The sequence below is a fragment of the Haematobia irritans genome, chromosome 5 (genome assembly GCF_050003625.1).
Source record: "Haematobia irritans isolate KBUSLIRL chromosome 5, ASM5000362v1, whole genome shotgun sequence".
Classification (NCBI taxonomy): Eukaryota; Metazoa; Arthropoda; class Insecta; order Diptera; family Muscidae; genus Haematobia; species Haematobia irritans.
The window spans coordinates 92,396,401-92,419,075 of NC_134401.1; the positions used below are offsets into that span (position 1 = coordinate 92,396,401).

The 22,675-nt window shown below is 34.4% G+C and overlaps 2 protein-coding genes across 2 annotated transcripts; one reads left to right on the forward strand and one right to left on the reverse strand.

Moving 5' to 3' along the window:
• The first annotated feature begins 8,385 nt into the window (after positions 1-8,385).
• LOC142239045 (dynein axonemal light chain 4) lies at positions 8,386-9,447 on the forward strand. The gene is made up of 3 exons (XM_075310810.1): positions 8,386-8,684; positions 8,845-8,928; positions 9,160-9,447. Exons 1-3 carry the CDS (start codon positions 8,613-8,615, stop codon positions 9,322-9,324), a joined length of 321 nt encoding a protein of 106 aa, XP_075166925.1. The 5' UTR covers positions 8,386-8,612; the 3' UTR covers positions 9,325-9,447.
• Positions 9,448-12,297: 2,850 nt separating this feature from the next.
• Positions 12,298-22,427, reverse strand: Prp8 (pre-mRNA processing factor 8). Its single transcript, XM_075313167.1, has 12 exons — positions 22,282-22,427; positions 21,025-22,094; positions 20,788-20,913; positions 18,877-19,299; positions 18,586-18,803; positions 18,291-18,517; positions 17,214-18,231; positions 16,395-16,968; positions 16,179-16,329; positions 15,939-16,115; positions 15,583-15,874; positions 12,298-15,517 (listed from the first exon to the last, which is right to left on the reverse strand). Exons 2-12 carry the CDS (start codon positions 22,053-22,055, stop codon positions 12,573-12,575), a joined length of 7,182 nt encoding a protein of 2,393 aa, XP_075169282.1. The 5' UTR covers positions 22,056-22,094; positions 22,282-22,427; the 3' UTR covers positions 12,298-12,572.
• Between the last annotated feature and the right edge of the window lie 248 nt (positions 22,428-22,675).

Consider the following 22,675-nt stretch of genomic DNA (forward strand, 5'->3'; position numbering starts at 1 on the left):
TTGCTATTTTATAACTTTTTTTTGTCACAACAAAATAATGACGACATTGTGGAAATACCAGCCTTTCTGCTTAACGGTCGATAGTTTGCTGAAAATTATATAAAACAGAGAATGTAATAAGTTTGCCACACTATGTTCGAAGATGGGCTATATCGGTCTATCTTTTGCTATAAAATATAGATGTCATATTCTAACATCAAATTTCAAAAAGGTCGGATGAAATTTGCTTCAACAAGAGGCTCCGAAAGTCTAATTTTTCTTTGTGTATATTTCTTTTAATGTTCTACAATAGCCCCTACTTTATATTTTAGCATACAGTGACTGATATCCCTTTTTATACCCTCCACCATAGGATGGGGGTATATTAACTTTGTCATTCCGTTTGTAACATATCGAAATATTGCTCTAAGACCCCATAAAGTATATATATTCTGGGTCGTGGTAAAATTCTGAGTCGATCTGAGCTTGTCCGTCCGTCCGTCTGTTGAAATCACGCTAACTTCCGAACGAAACAAGCTATCGACTTGAAACTTGGCACAAGTAGTTGTTATTGATGTAGGTCGGATGGTATTGCAAATGGGCCATATCGGTCCACTTTTACGTATAGCCCCCATATAAACGGACCCCCAAATTTGGCTTGCGGGGACTCTACGAAGAGCAAATTTCATCCGATCCAGCTGAAATGTGGTACATGGTGTCAGCATATGATCTCTAACAACCATGCAAAAATTGATCCACATCGGTCCATGATTATATATAGCCCCCCATATAAACCGATCACCCGATTTGGCTTGCGGAGCCTCTAAGAAAAGCAAATTTCATCCGATCCGGCTGAAATTTGGTACATGGTGTAAGTATAAGGTCTCTAACAACTATGCGAAAATTGGTCCACATCGGTTAACAATTATATATAGCCCCCATATAAACCGATCCCCTGATTTGGCTTGCGGAACCTCTAAGAGGAACAAATTTCATCCGATCGGGCTGAAATTTGGTACATGGTGTTAGTGTATGATCTCTAATGACCATGCAAAAAATGGTCCACATCGGTCCATAATTATATATAGCCCCCATATAAACCGATCACCAGATTTGACCTACGTAGCCTCTTGGAAGACCAAAATTCATTTGATTCAGTTGAAATTTGGTACGTGGTGTTAATATATGGCCTCAAACACCCATGCAAAAATCGGTCGAAATCGGTCCATAATTATATATAGCCCCCATTTAAACCGATCCCCAGATTTGACCTCCGGAGCCCTTTGGAAGAGCAAAATTCATCCGATTCGGTTGAAATTTGGTACGTTATGTTAGTATATGGTATCCAACAACCATGCAGGAATTGGTTCATATCAGTCCATAATTATAAAGGGTGATTTGTTAAGAGCTTGATAACTTTTTTTAAAAAAAAAACGCATAAAATTTGCAAAATCTCATCGGTTCTTTATTTGAAACGTTAGATTGGTCCATGACATTTACTTTTTGAAGATAATTTCATTTAAATGTTGACCGCGGCTGCGTCTTAGGTGGTCCATTTGGAAAGTCCAATTTTGGGCAACTTTTTCGAGCATTTCGGCCGGAATAGCCCGAATTTCTTCGGAAATGTTGTCTTCCAAAGCTGGAATAGTTGCTGGCTTATTTCTGTAGACTTTAGACTTGACGTAGCCCCACAAAAAATAGTCTAAAGGCGTCAAATCGCATGATCTTGGTGGCCAACTTACCGGTCCATTTCTTGAGATGAATTGTTCTCCGAAGTTTTCCCTCAAAATGGCCATAGAATCGCGAGCTGTGTGGCATGTAGCGCCATCTTGTTGAAACCACATGTCAACCAAGTTCAGTTCTTCCATTTTTGGCAACAAAAAGTTTGTTAGCATCGAACGATAGCGATCGCCATTCACCGTAACGTTGCGTCCAACAGCATCTTTGAAAAAATACGGTCCAATGATTCCACCAGCGTACAAACCACACCAAACAGTGCATTTTTCGGGATGCATGGGCAGTTCTTGAACGGCTTCTGGTTGCTCTTCACTCCAAATGCGGCAATTTTGCTTATTTACGTAGCCATTCAACCAGAAATGAGCCTCATCGCTGAACAAAATTTGTCGATAAAAAAGCGGATTTTCTGCCAACTTTTCTAGGGCCCATTCACTGAAAATTCGACGTTGTGGCAGATCGTAAGTCTATTCATGATGAAATGTCAAAGCATACTGAGCATCTTTCTCTTTGACACCATGTCTGAAATCCCACGTGATCTGTCAAATACTAATGCATGAAAATCCTAACCTCAAAAGAATCACCCTTTATATAGCCCCCATATAAACCGAGCCCCAGACTTGACCTCCGGTGCCTTTTGGAGAAGCAAAATTCATCAGATCTGGTTGAAATTTGGTACGTGATAGTAGTATATGATATTTAACAGTCATGCCAAAAGTGGTCCATATCAGTCCATAATCATATATAGCCCCCATATAAACCGATCCCGAGATTTGGTTTTGGAGCCTCTTGGAGGAGCAAATTTCATCCGAGTCAGTTGAAATTTGGTACATTGAGCTAGTATATGGCCGTTAACAACCATGCCTAACTAGGTCCATATCGGTCTATAGTTATATATAGCCCTCAGATAAATCGATCCCCAATCACACAAAATTGGTTCATATCAAGTTCATAATTGTACATAGCCTATATAGCCATAATTGTATATAGCCTATATAAGCAATCCGAAATTCCAATTCCGGCTCTCTACCACGTATGGACTAACTCACAACTTAGAAAACGATGTTAAGAAGTTTTAAGATACCACAACCCAAGTAATTCGATTGTGGATGACAGTCTTTCGTAGAAGTTTTCACGCAATCCATGGTGGAGGGTACATAAGATTCGGCCTGGCCGAACTTACGGCCGTATATACTTGTTCAGAATATTTTTTGCTGTTGTAAAAGGTTTTTCTGTTGTTTCTACTAAAAAATTCTTTGAGATTATTGCCATCAAACATTGTTAAATGTTTCCGAAAGTGAAGAGAAACATTTTATTTGTCGTTATATTTACTAACCGATTTCTTTGAGTGTTTTTTGCATGCGTATTTCATCGAAAAATTCTGAGTGGAATTAACAATTAACTATAACTGCAAATAGAAGAAATATCATTTTTTCCGGCTTGGATGAATGCACTCACAAACACACAAAAAATACAACTACAGGGGTTGGATTATATTACATCTCCAGCTCCAAACATGACACATTAAATAAATGGGAAATCAACAAGGCACACTCATAAAATATTTTATCAACAATGGGAGAACAATTCTCGTAAAGTTGTTAGACAATTTCCGAAGTAAATGTAAGCATAGTGAAAACATGGGGAATATAAATTTAAGGGTGAAAGTCTTCAGAAGTATTGATGTGTGTGTGTGCAATTTAAGTGCATGTATTCGCAATTTGTACTTCCGCCAATACATCAACAGTATATAGTGCTTTCCATATAAATAGCGTTGAATTTCTATAACTCCAATTACTATACAGTGGTCGTCCAATAGAAAAAATTCGGGAGATTGGTTTACATCGATATTTGTGGGTTAAAATTATATACACGTACTTTAAATATTGGATTAAAGTAAAAACATACACACAGAGAAGGAATATGATCACCTCAAACATGTTTCAAGAGCAAAATGTTATTTTTGTATGGTGACCATGTAACATGTTTGTCACTAAAATGTTATTTTATCGTCAAATATAACCTGCTTGCCGAAATCAGATACATGATTTCCGAAAAAATTACATGTTACATGGTCACCACCCAAAAATAACATTTTGCTCTTAAAACATGTTTGAGGTGATCATATTCCTTCTCTGGGTGTAGGCGTAGGAAGGCCTCTGGGGATGGGGCTTAGACCCCCAGAAAAATTGTGGAACTGCTTTTAGTTTAGTTTTTTGCTAGAAAAAGTGTGGAACTGCTTTTTGTTGCTTTATTATAAATTAATTGACTAGTTAACCTGAAGTCTCATTTTTTATTTATTTTTATAAAATAAAACATTAATTGAACCTATAACTTCAGTCCATTAATTTTTAGCTAGCTACGCTAATGAACATAGATTTACTTCTAAATATTTGTACTATCTACACAGAAAAAAATTTCACAAAAATTTTTCCAATTAAAATCTTAATTGATTTTTAAAAAATATTCAATTAAAAATTTAATTGAATCAACAAAATTTTTAATTGAAATAAAAATCAATCACACAAATTAATAGTATCAATTAATTTTTTAAGTGGATCAATTAATTTTTTTTTAATTGACAGTCAATTAATTTTTTAATTGATACTATCATTTCTGTGATTGAAGACATTTGAATTAAAAAAATAATTGGATCAATTAATTTCGTGATTGAATCAGAAAAAAAATTTTTTGTGTGTACGTGTCAGGTCGAGGACAATTCAATCCAGCAAAAAAAGCGTCGTCAAAAAAGTAGTGAAAATGTTCTTTTTGGAACCGGAAGTGGTGCGAAATTGGCGCAGAAGCGTTGAATTTAATATGGCTTGTAATATGACCTCAAATATTTTCAAAAATTCAAAATTTTTCTAGAATAGATTTAGCATTTTTTCTCGACAAAATTTAAATAAACTGTACCATTTCTACTAACCTTTACTCTCCTTTAAAAATATGGAAAAAAGCGAATTATAAAAAATTGAATAAAAGAACATCTTGAGTAGTTAAAATAAAGAACATCTTTGGGAGGACATTTTTGAAAGTGCTTTTAAAGGGGTGCCTTTAGAAGTACTTCGAAATTTGTTGGGAAATTTGTGCAAATCTCCAGTGGCCTTAAAACTGAAAAAAAAAATTTTTGCATTGAAAAAAATATTGACTTAATATGTAAGATTATGCAACCTAAATTTTAGGACACATAATTTACACAAGAAATTTCAACTAAAAGAAAGTTCATAATCTTTGATTTAAAATTTTAAATTTAGGATACGAATTTTTGAAATTTACGTCCCTTCGTTAAAGTCGTATGAAAATTTTCCTTAAAGTAAAGAAAGACATTTTTGATTTAACGAAATAATCTTTAAATTAACTGAGACAATGAGTCTTTGGACTAAATATAAACATGTTTTATATATAGACTAATACTTATTTTGAGGTTTTTGCTTCTTTTGTTTAAAGTTTTTTATTTTGAAATTAAGGAAATATTGTTCACATAACAGTATATTTTATAATATGAATTTTTTAACTGACATTTATTTATACATGAATAAATTTGTTAATAAATATCAACAAGAGAATGAAAATTCGAAAAATCCTAATATTAATTTTATATAGCTTAGATTTAAAGCTACATAGCTCCCTAAAAAATGTCCTTATTTTAAAGAAGCAGCATCTTTGATTCGAAATGAGTGTAGGCATAGTATCTGAATATTCGCTCTATACAAAAAAAATATTGTCGTGAGGTCAAAGATTTCATGTCTTTAAAATACGAATGCAAATTTTTCTTAGCATAGAAGACGCATTTCTCTAATATAAAGTTTTTTTCCTTGTCCAAAAGTCGATAAACTTTTCAATGAAGTCGTATTGTCCTTATAATTAAGTGATTTCACTTAAAAATGAGTATCATAACATGAAAGAATAATTGTTTGGGCTAAGGTCAACTTGACTTTAATAATTCAGAAAAATTCTTTAAATTTAATGAAATTGTCTTTAAATTTGTTGTCTTTTTGCATCTAGACTACAAAGCAAAAAATCGTTCAAATATGGGACATGTATTTCAACACTTTATTTTAAAGACGTGTTTTACTTCAAACATAGCATAATTTCTTCCATTAGTCTTAATTTGGAAAATAAAGTTGTCGTTAACTCGTTTTTAAAGGACTTCGATAGCATGTGAAGAAAAATAGTTGACAAAGCGAAAAAATTAAAATTTGCTTCCTAGAAGCAAGTACACAAAACCCAAATTTAAAAGATAATTATGTCTTAAAAGTATCCTTACTTGTATTCTCCGCTTCTTTGGCTCGGAATCAATACCAACATTTTTAATGTAAAGACAAAATCTTTAGAACCGGGCATGCTTTTTTCAGTATAGTTAAAGAGCCTAGATTTAATGAACTGTCCAAAACATATAGAAAGAATTATTGACACAGTACCTAATCATCGTAAAAATGTAGACTAAATCTTCTTTGGTAGTCGTCCTGATCAAGTATTTATTTACTTTATAGTATAGTGGAAATGTCGTTTCGATGTGTTACAAACGGAATCGCAACTTCATACTATACCTAGTGGAGGATATAAAAAACACGGAACATCCCATACAATTAATGATCTAAGGTTTCCTTATTCCAAGAATGACCCTTTGTGGGTAATAGCTGGCGCATGCGTTTTGTCACCACAACCACGCACACCGAGGAAATCGTATCTGTTGGTAGTGTCGATTCGAACAACAATCGCCCTACTCACGAGAAATTGAACAATATTGTATGAACCCTTAAGCCTAGTACTAAAATCACGTTTTCGCACGAAAAACTCCATATAAAAAACGTTAGCGCGGAATAAATGCGAAATTTTTGTTTTGAGTATTTTCAGACACATATTTATACAACCCTCGATTTTTCGTACGAAAAAATAGGCAGGCATATTATTCCGCATAAATAAGTTAACATCCCCGGGGTTTGATACCCTATTTAGAGAAATAGATGAAGATATTCGTTTTTCGTAGAAACGAACTTAGTACTAAACATTAGATAAAGTTCAAAAAACATTGCGAAAATGTTCCTTATTTTTTTTTATATTTTAATTATTACTTTTTGCTTACTTTAATGATATGAGAACAAACAAGTGTAGTACACAATTTTACTAAATGTGAAATTAGTTCGTATTTTTCTAACATGAGTAAATTACTTAGATTGTGTTCATACGTATCAGTGTTACTTCATAAAAATTTATTAAATTATTAAAAATTAGAATTTTCTTTTATTAGGTTTTTTGGATAACCTAACAATTTTTAACAGGATTTTATTTATTTTAGTGGGCTGTTTGGGACAATGTATATAAATGCAAATAAACAAATTTATTTCATTATTTTCTCGATATTCAAAGTGTAATAAAAATTGGGTAAATCTATGTGCAGTTTTCAAGCTGAAAACCAGCTTGTTTTCACGGTTACTCTTTAAATTAGTTAAATAAGACTTGATAAAAATATAATCGTCTTCATATATATTTTGTTTTGGCGAAAAAAAACCGAACACAGTACTCACCTTAAAGGTGGGTATTAAGTTCGAGTTTAGCCGCTAAAATCTTTGGTTATAATAAAATTTGTTATAATAAAATTTGCAACAAATATGTATAATTTTATGCCTTTTTCTTACTGATTTAGATTTCACTTTACCGATTTTAGCGGCTAAAGGCCGGTATGCACCTCTAGCGAAAAATTTCATTCCCATAAGAAATGCATTGCTATTTATGCTAACGAAATTTTCGGTAGCGTTCAATTTCGTAAGCTGGTACGCACCTCTAATGAAAATAACAGGGTTGTCAAAAGCATATTTTGGCAGCAAACATTTAATTTATTACAATCATTGTGTGGGTAAAAGTTTTAAAAGGTCTGTAAATAATAAACAATTTATTTGAGGAATATTTGGAACATATATTAACAATTTTTAAAAGCGATTAGCTGGTTTAAAATTTGTGTACACAGCCCTGTTTTTTGTTGTAGACTTAATAAATTTTTGCTACCGCAAATTTTCACAAAGTTTGTATTCCTTAAAATGGAGTAATAAAGAAAAGTAATCGTGAAAAAATACGATTTTAGCGGCTAAACTCGAACTTAATACCCACCTTTAGCCGCTCAAATCACTAAAGTGAAAACTAAATCAGTAAGAAAAAGGCATGAAATTATACGTATTTGTTGCAAATTTTATTATAACTTGATGGGGAAAAGACCAAAGCAAATGTTCACAAAGTTTGTATTCCTTAAAATGGATTATTAAAGAAAAGTAATCCTGAAAAAATTACGTTTTTAGCGGCCAAAGGTGAGTATAAAGTTCGAGTTTGGCGGCTAAAATCGCCATTCTTTCACGATTACTTTTCTTTAATAATACTTTTTAAGGAATATAAACTTTGTGAAAACTTGCTTTAGGCTATTCCCCATCAAGTTATAATAAAATCTGCAACAAATATGTATAATTTTATGCCTTTTTTTACTGATTTAGTTTTCACTTCAGTGAAAAAACTCGAACTTAATACCCACCTTTAATTCGAACTTAATACCCACCTTAACATTACACAATTTTTTCCATAATGCTTGTTGCAAATGCTTTAACATATTTAAAATTCCCCTGATTCTGTAGCGTTTACATGAATGACAGAAGAACTTAACAGAAATTAGCGAAAGAACCCCAGTGCACAATCACACAACACGCACACACACACTCAAATTCAAAGAAAAGTGGAAACACATTTCACCAACATCGAATGAATGAAGTTATTAATGAATTGGAAACTCTGAAACACAAAACAAGGACTTATCAAAAACAGTCAAAAATATTTGAAAATATAAAAAAGTAAATCATTAATATATACAAATTATATAGAGAAACAATTCTATAAACAGCAGGAAAAACTACGAAATGGCTGATGATGGCGGGAATCCCGAAAAGGAAGCCGATAAAAAGATTGTCCATGTATATCCTTTAGTCAAGGTAAGAAATCAAAAATATTTATTGTATATTCAAAACATCAAGCCAGAGCGAAGACAATTATTAAAATGTTGTCATCCAACAAATTTTTTAAATGTCACGCTCATGCTCAAAGTGATAAATCTCTTAATATATATTACAACCTTCCTTTTGATTATGCCAGCATTCGGATATGAATGAGGAGATGCGCTTGGAATGTTTAGAATTAACCATAACAGCATGCGAAAAATATGCATCCAACTATGAGGTGAGTATTGTGTAAATGAAAAAATATAGATTTTAAATGTTCTACTACGACAGAAAAAACCGATAGCCTTTGTAGCTAGTGCTTTAATGTTTATTATAGTTTTTAAAATTCTAATAAATAAAAACAACAACAAAATAATCAGAAATTAAAAAAAAAATTGAATATATAACAAAATTAACTATAAAACAAATTAATTAGTTATTCCTAATCGTTTTTTTTTTGTTTTTGCAGCAAGCAGCCCGTGTCATAAAGGAAACTATGGATCAGAAATTTGGCATTTATTGGCATGTGGTAGTAGGAGAAGGATTCGGTTTCGAAGTTACATATGAAACTAAAAATATTTTGTATTTATTTTTCGCTGGTAATTTAGCTATATTATTATGGAAGTGCTCTTAGTTAAAAAATAACATCTTATCGAAAAATAATAATTTTCAATATTAAATATTTCTCTCTAGATTTTAATATTTTTCTACATTTTAATATAATGCCTTAAGATCCAAATTTGAAAAGCCTTCAAAATATGTGTACCTATTTTTAATTGCAAATCAACATGTTAAAAGCAAATATAAACAAAAGTGTTGTTAGGGAAACCAGAAACTCCAACCCAAACAATATATTGCACCAAAACATAATACCACCAACCACCATGTCTTTATAACCCACCATGAATTTTCTTTTATCGAATAATCAAAGCAAACTAAAATTTATAGTTGTATCTTTATTAAAAAAAATAAAACTTTTTTAATAAAAATCTATTAAAAAAAAATATGTGATATGTTTCTATTTTTCTAATCTTGTCTAAGTTAAGATTACATTCATTTACTCCATTGTGGGATTGTAATCAGAAGGAAAAAGTAAAAAGTGCCAAAATAGTGCCGGACCTAATATTATTATCCACAACCATGGATCGTATTCTAAAAATTCTCTAAAAAATTAAAAAAAAAAAAAAAAAAAAAACAATTAAGTTGTCGTTAACTCGTCTTTAACCTTTGTGCCCTCCTTGGATAAGTGCTCTTTCCACGTGCGGATTATGGAAATATTTTATTTTTATTATTATCTTCTAAAAACATACATTTCGTCCCTATAATGGATAAATAAAAGTTTCAAAAAAATATCCAAATTGACCCAAGGAGTGCACAAGGGTTAAATGACTTTGATTACATACACGGATGAAAAAGACTGTTTTTCATATGTTTGGCTATAAACATTATATGTTTGGAACACAAATTTTTAAACACAATATTTTTGAGTGCAAGCATATAATGTTCATAAACTAGCATAACATGTTTGGGACATATATGTTAATATGTTAGAACATATTATGTTTGGGACATAAAATGTTTGTAAATATAATATGCTTGGATGCAAACATATATTAATTTAGAAATAGCCTATAAACATATATGTGTTTAGTAGCTTGGAGCGCTATTTAACAGGGAGCGATATTGAATTAAGTTGGTGGTTGTTGCTTGTTATTACAAAATTAACATTTTATTTTTCCTTGGGCAATTGATCAGCTACTTCTTTGATCCTTACAAACTGTGTGGTCCGCTGTTCGAATCCCCGTCCGGCAAAAGGTAAAATTAAAATAAAATAAAAATCATAAAATTGAATAATTTCTTCTACAATGTTTGTATTACAGAAAAAGGTGCTAAGAACTAAAAAATCTCGTGGAAGTGAGAAAGATGTGGGGGAATATACAATTAGACAGAAACAAAATTTTGAGCATTCAGGTCGAAAACCTATGTTGTTAGCACCTATATTACCTGTTTATTTTCATAATTCATTATGATTGTTGATTGATTAAATAAATAAATAAAATTTTGAGCATAATATTGTTTGGGAGAATTTTTTTAAGCATATAATATTTTTGGATACAAAATGCTTCCAAACATATTATATGTTCACATAATAACATATTGTTTTTTAGAAGACAACATTATTGAATTTGGATGCAAAAATACAAAATGTTTGGAACTTAGACTACCCAAACATATATTGTTTAGACCAATATGCTTTCAAACATATTATATATTGGAAGAGATCAAACATATAAATGTTTGGGCAATACCCAAAAATGTATATGCTTGAAGCAAAATATGTTTGGGAGTATATGTTACAGAAGCGATTTTTTGTGAGGGTGTATGAAGAGCAGAAAACCCGAATATATTCAAATTTGTTTGTTAGTATCAAGTATGTAAAACTCAAACTTAAAAGAGAATTGTTTCTAATAAGTGTCCTCACTTCAATTCTTCGCTAAGTTCTCTCCAGAAAATTGTAGCCGCAGAATATTTAACGCTAAAGTTGCGTAGCAGTTGCAGCACAGCATTGCGTTTCCGAAAAGACCCACGTGTTTTTCATTCCTGTCTACTATTCATGCCTGCTCTGGGTCTTCACAACTCTCAAAAAGTTAGTTAAGGCCTGGATATAAAAATGTAGCGTAGCCATAACATAACGGCAACATATGATTTTTTGGCGATTAGCCAACTTGAAAAAAACGTACCAACAAACTATCAAGAACTGGCAGAAAAAATTTGTTTTTTTCATTTAAAATAAATTTCATGAAAAATATTAATTTCTCTTCGTCCATTTTAACCGAAAACAACACAATACTACATTTTTAATGAAATAAAAAATCGAAATTTTCTTCTTTCAATCGATGACGCTTGTTTTTGGATCAGCTGATACGAAAACGAAACGTAAATTTTTGTTTTTTTTTCTGAATCTTACGACACGTTTACGTTGTGCAAACGTTAGGTAATCGTTTGTATGGTCGTATATCAAAAACAAACAGCTGACATGCCACACTACGCTTACGCCCCGTTTTTGGATGCATAACCAGCCCTTTATTTTGACTCACACGTGAGAACTCTTTTTTTGGACTTCTGATCGAAAAATGTAAACAGCAGATTTTTTCTCCCAACCACTACACTAAACTGAACCAGTCAGAAGAAATTTTTATTCACATTTAAGATTTATTTTTTAAATCGCGCGAAATATATAAAAAACACATTAAAGTTTCAGAATCTGTGACAACTCACGAAAGCAATACATGTGTGTACAAGAACAGGAACGCATTTTATTCCCTCTTTTCGAATCCATACCGCATTGCCATTAAAAAACATCTAAAATAAAAAAGCATTGCAGAAAAAATCAGATGTTTCCATTTTTCGATCAGAAGTCCCGAAAGTTTTTCCACATGCGACCCACAACTATATTTTTGAGAGGTGTAAAGAATGTTTTATGCGTGCGGTGAGATCCACAACAGACATGATGATCTAGCATCTATAATTGCACTACCACAATTCCCGATTCCACTCCTTTTCATCCATATAATATGGATGAAAAGTTTAAAATAAAGCACACAAATTTTATATTATCTAAAGAAATTTATTTATTTCTGTTTTCATTTTTCCAATATGAAAAAATTTTTACATTGAAATCTTTGCATTCACCGAACGCTACAAAATGTCAGTTTATTGAATCATCTTTCAAAGTCTTTTATTCTTCTCAAAAGCAAACGAATTTTGTAATTTTTAACATAAATTATAAAACTATGTAGTTTAGATACTAAACTCTTAACCATTACGAGCTATATGTGTGTGTTTTCTATATATTGTAAAATAAAAACGATCGACCAGAATTTAAGCGTATACATCCTCACGATCCGCTCCCGAACCATCTCCACCATCTTCTAAATTAGCAAATAGTAGGAAATGAGATGGCCGATGAATTTCATGGTAGAATTCCTTGGGGTTCGCCAATTGAAGTTCATATTTCATATTGGGATCATGGCGAACACCCATAAAATTATAATTCCAACTGCCTTGGGCGGGAACCATAAAGAAACCAAGGAATTTGTTCGACAATAACATTTGTACACGTTCGTAATGGGAGGGTAAATAACCTTTGGGATTATTTCCTTTATCTGTATTTTTAGAACCCCATTCAAAGCCAGATGGTGTCAGCTTGTACGCCGTCAAAGAACATGAACCGGGGGTAAAGGAACATGTGATAATAATAGTCTTCTCACCATCCCAAGTTGAGTTTTCTTGCATGACTTTTGCGTGAGTTGTGATATCTTGCGGTGATAGTTGAGGTAATTCATTTGGTTGTGTGTGTATCCATCCCAAAGGTTCCATGTCCTTAAGATATTGATGGGTGGGAAGGCTGTTGGGTAAATTAATAGTTTGATGTGTTCCCCACTGAGGTGGCATAACAATACAACGTATCTCCTTAACTTGCGGATTGTCTGGTGGACTCACGCCATACAAATAACCGGCAATTTGAGCTCTTAGATCAGAAATCGTGACGAATTTCTTTAGAATATTCTTGGGTAGAATATATGTGTAACCCGTTTCCTTAATGTCATCGGAGGATACATAAATGTGGTTCGTACGCAGGTGCAAATTTGTAGCTGAGATAGCTCTCACACGCCATTCTGTCTTCGAACTAAACGTCTGCGTCTCGTAATTCGATGTTGTAGAGGTAATTATTTCATCGCCATGTTTATTTGTTGTCCTTGTGGTTGTGGCTGTTAATTGATTTTGTTCTTTTGTTTGTTTTTCAATCTCGGCAATCTGCTGTCTCTGTGCTGATGGTGCACTTATTTCCATACCCAAAATAATATCACGAATTTCCGACTGTGTCAATGAGGCAACATTTACGTTATTCTTTTTACCATAATCAGCTAGGATCAAATCTTTAAGTTGAACTTCCACTTTAATCCATTCTTCGTCCGTCAATGTGGGCCAAATGTGATGAGCCTCGGTTATTGTTGTCTTATCTGGTTTTAAAATTATTTTCGTTCTCTCCGTATTCACATGGAGAGCTCTTAAAATCAATATCAAACGACTGAAAGCTGTGTACGAAGAAATAGTCTTCAACCAATCATCATAGAGATTGAATAAAACCATTTGTGGCTCTGTGGCTTTTAGAATTAAATCACCAAACTTTTCAACTTTCAAACAAGCTTGGAAAGGCAATTGTAGTTCAGAGCCCTTAATTACGATATTTGGGAAATCCAACAAATGCACTTCCAGGGGATCCAACATGCCTTTGCGTGTTACAATTATCTGTTTTGGTTGTTCCTCCACCGGCAGAGAACGAATCAAGGCAGCTACTTCTTCTGCAGTCTTCCATTTGGCCAATTGGCCCAAACGTTTCTGACCCGCCCACACAGAGGTGTGAATGATCTTCAAGAACAATTGACCAGTACGTGGATTAAATATGAAAATTGCGCCATTAATAGGTTTTGTTGTTAAATTGCCCTCGAAGGTTTTGTGAATCGTGACGCGATATACATTTGTGTCATCTACGAACCATATAATCTGATTTGAGAAAAGTTCACCATAGTTTTGTGAACTCAAATAGGGTTCTGTTGGTTCGGAAGAATACAGTTGCAAAGCTTTTCGTATACGTTCTCTAAGTACATACAAGGCTGGATTAGCTTTCATGATTTTTGCCATTGCCTGTTGTATCAATGTTTTACTTCCGGGGAACCAATTGCCATAAGCTGAATGTAGATTATACGCCAAATCAATGGAGATGAGGACACCCGTTGGTGAGGGATATATGGACATGTTGTCAGTGGTATAATCTAAGAATTTAGCTCTAGCGTAACGTTCTACATCATGGGAATCGTAGTCACCCCAACGCAACTGAATATCTAGCCAGTATTTCTGTGTGGTTGTATTGTCCATGGTATCCTTTGTGTCGGCCAGCAACGAAGGTCTCGAGACATTCCATTTATAGGCGGGGAAGAGTAAAATGTCGGCACATGACGAATTCATCTTATACGATTTACGTGGATGTATAGTTTCTTTTTGTACTGTTTCTATTTCCAATGCATCCAATTCCTGATCGAAAACTTGACACAAATCCATAACAATCGATTCGTGTATTTTTTGCCATAAATGGGCTCTGAATATTTGAATTAGAGAAATTTTCAAAGTAGGTATTTTACCGTGCATGAAAATGCCCGTTAAATCCAATTGTACTTGGAAACCAACATAGACATTGGCTCTGTTTATAGTAGGTGACCACCACAGTGTAAAACGACGATTAGGAATCTGGTTCAAACCAGATCTTTGGGCATTTGTCAATTTTTTGTATTTCATTGATTCTTCAAAACCTGAAGCCTTCTCCCAGAAAAGACCTTCCCAAGTGGGGAAATAAGTACCCTTAAAGAGGGTGTGTTCAAGTATACCTTCTACACCACCCAGAGCTTGTATCATATCGGTACGATAATTATTCAAATTCCACAGTTTACCATCGTGTCTTTGATGTGTCCACCAGAATGGATTCTGCTTCAGAACCTGGTATTGCTTAAATTCTGTACGAATGCGCCAGCCTTTGTCGTAGGCCAAAGTATGACGATCTTTTTGGAATAATGTATTGATACGAGGTATTCCACGATCCCAACTGTCTTCTAAATCTTCTAAAGTCAAACGTCTATTTTGGGTGCTGGCCTCTTGACGTTTCAGAGCATATTCGGCCCAAACACGTTGCGAATCAATGAATTCACTTTCCCAGGGTTGTATGTACCGATACAAATTTGGAATCAATTGATCCTCGTCGTGTGACATACCTGCAAATGAAAATAATAATATTGGATAAGATGTTTCTTATATTTTTTACACAATCATAGCTTACCCGAGCGGAAATGTGTAATACCAACATCGGTCTGTTTGGACCATCGTAAATCTGATTGAGGTATCAAAACGTGACCCATACTTAACATACCAAGACCACCCAATTCCTTTGGTGTATAAAATACAACGGGTGGAAAACGCGAAGGCATTTTAGAGTTCAAACCAATTTTTATACGTGTTTGTATTTTATTTTCACATTTCACTAACAAATCCAAAAGCTCTTGGGTGTTGACAACAGCCTCTCGGAAATATGTCATAAGGCCAATCAAAGCTGTGTTCCACTTATTGACAATCTGTAATATATAGACCAATATTGTTTGCCTCCCATTACATAATTTTTTTTTTATTGTTGCTTACCTTAGTGAAAGTGGTTGAACCTGATGCCATTAAAATTTGCCTAACTCGATTATGGAAACGTCCTAAAGACTCATCATCCACCCGAAGGAAGCATTGAGCTGTACGCTCCTTAGTCACTTCATTTTGTAAATTCCAAACACCGTCACGGTGTGTGAATTCTTCATTTTGAGTACGGCACTAAAATAAAACGAGAGAAAAGTTATGATATCCATCCTTTTTGAATGTATAATTTTAAGGAACCTTAGGTAAAATTCTGCACTCGAATCCACACATATTGAATAGAAGATTAGGATTGTCCTTTGAATAAACTGAAACAAAAGTATTTTCCCAATTGATTGTGGTTACTGAACGTGGTAGGCGATTCTTAATGTCCCAAAATACAGCACGGCCGCTTTAAAATAAAATTAAAAGTCCTTCAAAAACTATAAAAAAAAAAATTGAAAAAGAGCGACTTACAGATTTACATCGTGTTTCATTAAACGCATACGAGCATCTCTGGGCCAACATTTCTTATTGTTGTAACCTACAATGTTTTCGTTATTGGGATCTGGATGTTCGGTAAGGTATCTTTGTATCAAATCTCTAGCTTCTTCCGCAGTAAATCTAAAGAACAAGTGAATACGATCTACATAGCGACAGTATAAACGAATGGGATGAGCGGTCTCTGTAGGTGTGTCTTGGAAGGTTAGAAAATCGTTAGGCATCTGTGGGGGACCGGCCATTTCACTGGCACGATGTAGACCCAAAACCAATAGATCCAAAACTAAACCGTAATATTGTGTTATAAAGGATGAAAATTGAAGACCACGAATAATGCCATAACTGTTCGTATGATTCATATCCTTGTAATTGATGACCACATTGTTTTTGGCTGTCATATAATCGGCAATATTGTGATCGACAATGAGACGCAACAAGCGGTTGAGCAATGTCAAATCGATTTTTTCATACAACTTTTCAAAACGAGATTCCAATAGAACGTTGCACTCTCCCTCACCAACGTCCCAAACATCTTGTAAATTATTTATTCCTGAGTAAGAAGGGGAATTTTTTTTATTTTCGTGTAGATACGAATGCCACAGAATTATTCTTATACATATTCCATTTATTAAACTGTTTTTTCACACTTCGTCGTTTAGAATGTCCAATCAGCGTGAGGTTTGCAACAAGGGGATTTCAAATACAAATCACCTTGCTTCAAATCACACGAAGAGTAAACATTTTTTTTAGCTTTTCACTACCACATTCACATTTTAAATGAGCAACTGAGCTTACCTTGACACCATTTGTAGGCCAATAATGGTGGAGGTTCCGTATCACTAGGCTTAATCCATGGTGGGAATAATCGTCTCTTGTCAGCTTCGTACCACAGATATTGATCCAAATAAGCGTCCGTGATTTTCTCTAAGGGCTCCACATCATAAACGGGTATTAAGTGACTATAAAGATCCATGAACTCTATACCGACTTCTTTAAATGCACGCTGAGTAAGAAGATGTCTCTTGATACGTGATAAAGCTTCGTGAGGGTTATCGTATGCTTGTTCTATAAGACCCAATTCTTCACGTTGACTTTGGTTAAGACGGGATTTAACACTGTACGCCTCTTTTAGACGTTCCAACGCCAAAATAAGAAGTTTAGTATCATGCTTATAGGAAAGGGGAGGAAAAGGTATTGGACCAAATCTCCTAGACTCCAACCAATGCACTGTTGTTGTATAGATAGCAACGGCCTCTTCTGGGGATATATAAGGACCATCTTTTAGATAGTTATGTTGGCGTTCTTGCTCAGCTTTCAAATAAAGACGAGTTAGGCGACCCAAATTCTTTTTGCACACTGTTTTGTCCACGGTGGCACCACGTCTTATACGCTCACGATTATAATGAGCAGTGTTTGTCCACCAATCGGCCTTCATTTTGACATAACGTAATATCATATTTTCAATGGGTATAGGTAAACCAGGAACTTTCCAAGGAATATTAGCTTTCCAACATCGCCAAGCTTCAGATAAATGTTGCAAAATGGTTCTGGCCTTGTTTTGTTTAATTCCTTCAGGCATCATATCTACAATATCATGCATAACAGAGGCACGTAGCTCCAAATCGAAGTGAGACTCGACACGTTGTTTAGTAACAGTCTTTGCCACCCCTTTAGAATGTCGACCTTCAAATTGACGTGATAGTAAATTTCCCAGCCAACGTTCCAGCAAAGGTGTGATGCCACGCATGAAAAACAGCCACACACGCCAGCCGGGAGCCCAAAATCCACAGCCGGGACCTTTACCTACAGGACCCTATAATAAGCAAACTTGTCAGTCCCATACTAAATCATCAATTTAAGGAAACCAATTACCGTGTTAAAACGATAGTAGATAAGATGCTTCAAGTCCTTACACATTCTTATTTGCCTCATCAGTTTATATTTATAACGATACATGCCCGTTAACTGGCCGACATGAGCAAAAATGTACTGTAAACCATCGGCCAATTGAAAAGCATCCACATTGTTGAGACGATACTGGACGTGGGAATCAATTATAAGCTTTGTAAGACGTAAAATTTCCCGGCATAAATGGAAAGCTATTTATACAATAAAAAATTACCAGACTATACATGACTGCATAAAAGGGTGGAAATTATTTTCTTACCGTTGCCAAATCTACTCTTTTTACGTTCCTTGGTAGTTAAGGTCTTCACTGGCTTCAAATTGAAGTTGTAATCCAAATGAAGATAATTCAAGTTTTTGCGATGAATCAAGAGATTTAACATATTATAACCCTGCCTACAGACTTGAAGGCCAGCCTCAACCCAGTCAAGGGTAGTTGTTTGAAAGAATTTTGTCGATTTGAATGACCGAAACAGATATCTAAGAAAAAAAAAATGGAAAACAAAATACATAAATAATAAAAAATAAGGCACGTGGGTAAAACACTACGTACCTTTTCCGTTGCGGTTTGGGTCGGCGATGTTTCAAAGCATTCAATACGTAATATTTCAAAAGTTTCTGATAACTAACTCGCACTTTTACCGGATGACCTGGTGGACAATGTTCCTTATACCAACTTTTGACTAAAGGTATATCAATGGCCCTGCGACAACGTCCGGAACGTAAATTAAAAGGCCTGGGTGCCCAGAGAAGTGAGATTCCATTAGCGGTGTTGTCAGTATACAAAGGAGTATCCTGAAGGAATGGTTGCACTTCTTCGGGAAGAGAGAAGTCTTCATCATCGTCGGGAAGAGGCTCTGGGATTTTCACAACATTAGCGTGTCGGTGTGATATGGGATTAATTAATGGATCGAAGTAGAAAGCTGGCAAATCGGGGTCTTCGGTTTTAATATAAACGACATTAGGTGTATGATACCTGAAATATGTGAAATCGAATCGATATGCTTTAGAGGAAGTTTACCTATAAAAATGTTAGACTTCATTACTACAAAACTAATTTTTTAAAGTAAATGTTCGATTTGTCCAGCAGCACAAATTGAAAACTTTGCAAAATATATGCTTGCGTTAACAAATCACCTTGGTATATATATTTTTTTCGTTTCTTTAGATTTGGTAGTAATTTTCCTTATAAGGTTTGTTTTATATATCACTTTATCTCCAGTATCAAAATTTAAGCTTCTAAATTTTGACGCGATATTAAAAGTGAACATTAATATAATAAATAATAGGGAAATAATAGTTTTTCTGCAGCCTGTTTACTAAATTATTCAACATTAAAAAAATATGAAGTAAATTGCAAAGATCTCTTCTTCGTTTAAATGTAGCTGAAAATTTTCAGCAATTACGTTCCTAACTGGTATATGGAATATATAGGCAAGATGGTATGAAGATATATGTGAATACAACGGTTTAAAAGTTCATTAACTAACGTTGCATCAAATTCGAGTGACCAAGTCCAGCCTGGTACTTTACCATTAAGAATTTCTAAAAAGTGGCGCAAAAAGTTCACTTGTCGTAAAGTGTGGCATATTCATTTTAAAAAAAGTGGCACTTTTCGTAGGTGTTTTTACGCTAACTATTGTTGTCGGACCACTTTAAGGTATAGCGGAGCCCCTTGCAAGAGCATATTTCTCCCGACCCGGTAGAAATTTGTACGACAATGTTTAGAAGTTTTAAGTTACCTTGCCATCGGCAATTGGTACCACAATCCAAGAAATTCGATTTAGTAGAACTTTGTAAAAATGTCTTTGCATACTTTCGTAATTGAAAAAATTTCAATTCAAGAATTACTTGGATATATTAAATTTGAGTTTGAAGTTTACAAAAAGTTTTGTTGCTGGCACATAAGCTGGCAAAATATGTAAAAAGTATGGCCTTTAGTGGCACAAAAGTATCACCGCTTGAAAAATGTGGCAAATTTACCTATATCGTAATATCAATCATATCAAATTGGTTTACATTTATATAAAGCTAATATATACAAAATTCTTCTCGTCATTGACTTCTGCTCGATATAGTGGTAAAACTCAATGACAAGAGAATGTTGCCAACTGTGGTCTTACAATGGATTGAATAGTCTAATTGAGCCTGAAATAACTGGCAGTCAATATAACACAAAATCTTCTTATTTATGCCAAATATTAGCAAAATCGGTTCACACTTACATATACTTCAGGATATCTAAAATAAGCTTTCATTCCCGACTTACAGCATTATTTATTTGTGAATGGAATGAAATATTTTATATGTAATGGAGTTTGTAGAAATTTGCTATACTTCTATGATCAGATTCCTTTTCTCGTTTTAAGTTGTATTTAGAGTATGAATCGGAAATGTTGGGTCCTTTGTGTAATATGTATATGTTTGTATCAACATAGCGAAATTAATATCAAATTTTTCTTACCATGACAGATGTACAAAATGAGGCATATTGTTGTACAAATATGGGAAAGCGATTCTATACTCCGTACGTATGGGCTGCCGGATAATGACTTTATTAATATCATTAAACTCATTCCAGTCTTCATCTCTAAAATAGAAAACAAAATAATATGTTATTTTGTGTATACGTTTTACAGGATTGCCCCTTAAATAAATTTACATAGAAATATAAATAATGTTCGATTAAATAAACACTTACCCAACGTTATGATCCTTTATTAATGGTTCAAATTTTGGTCCTCCCGGTATAGCCATATTCAAGGCTTTCGCTGTGAAGAAACTCTTTGGATCGAAGAGATAGAAGAAATTACTATCTACTAAATCTGTTAGCAACTGATTCGCCAAGCGATACAGTGTAGCCAGCTGAGGTAGGGTCAAATTCCATTTTCTATATGTGGAACCGTTAACATAAGGCGTACCCACAAGTGGACGATGGTCATAAAACCACTTGCAGACTGCAGCGTCCTCATCAGAGTCCAATTCAATTTGTATAGCCTCTAGAGGTTCAACATCCAAAACGTTGTCGGCATAATCCAAGGGAGGCTCTTCGTCATCGAAGGGTGGAAATCTCATGCGTTTGAAATGGCGACGATCGCGTTTCTCACGACGCATCATAATCCACATTGTTCCCCATTGGGCAATATAAACAGGCTCAATTACCCATGGTATCTCGTTTACAAATGTAATTGCTCCCGTAATGTGGTAGAGAACTTGCACATCTCTAATTTGCTCCCATGGCATAGGCATATTTTCTAAAAGTTTCAGAACGGCATGTGGCATATATTTCAAGGCGCCCAAATAAACTCTTTTATCATGGCGGTATTTTCGTGATGTCATATCACCGTGATCTCTTATGATTTTTCTGATATGCTCTGGGGGCATATCTTCTTTTTGCGCATCAACAAATCCAAACTTGCGTTTTTCTGCGAAACGCTTTGATTGCAGTTGCTGCCACTTCATTGATTTCTCCAGAAGCTTTTCCTCGGTCAACTCCGGCTTCGGAGTCGGTATTTGACCTATTTGAGGCTGCCCGACTTGAGGCACCATTCCAACTTGTGTTGGTGGTGGTAACGGAGCTCCAGGTGGCGGTATTTGTTGTATTTGATTTGCCATTTGATGAGCATGCAGATGGGCCTGCTGTGCCTGCATTTGATAGGCTTGAGCCTGCTGCTGGGCCATTATTTGGGCCGCCCATGCATTGGGTGGAATCATATAAGGCGGTATAGACATTTTTTAAACAAAAAGTCTTCCGCTTTAAAAGTAAAAATTCTGTCGTTCAAAATAAAATACACACATTAATAATCACTTTTGCAAGAAAATGTCTACACACTTTTTGCGGCATCAAGCAAGCAAGCCGAGACAAAAAATACTTATGTACATACACACATATCGGGGAAAACTACCTATTGCAAAATCTTGCAGAGAAAATATGTATACTAATTTTATTTTCACTTACCTTTAAGAACTGTTATGACACTTTTTACTCTTTATCATTGACTTTAATCATAAATAAGAAAAGTTTCAAGTTTTTCAGCACAAGAAAAAAATACACAACGAAAACCAAAAACGTTTTACTCTGAACCACAAATCGATAGTCGATGAAACGACTACACATCAGGGTTGATTAAGTTGGTACCATTGGACATTTTTAAATTTAATTGGATGGAAAAAATGATTTTTTTTTGGCAACGCGGCCTATGTCCCGTTCAGACTATAAGTTTATCCTACGATAATGCTCGTGTCCAACTATCCCATACGGCAATTCTCGTATCTAACTATTCGAGATAATTTTGTCGGCGGTGGATTCTCAATTTTTGCATCTGTCGGCGGATTGAGGGCTGATATGTCGT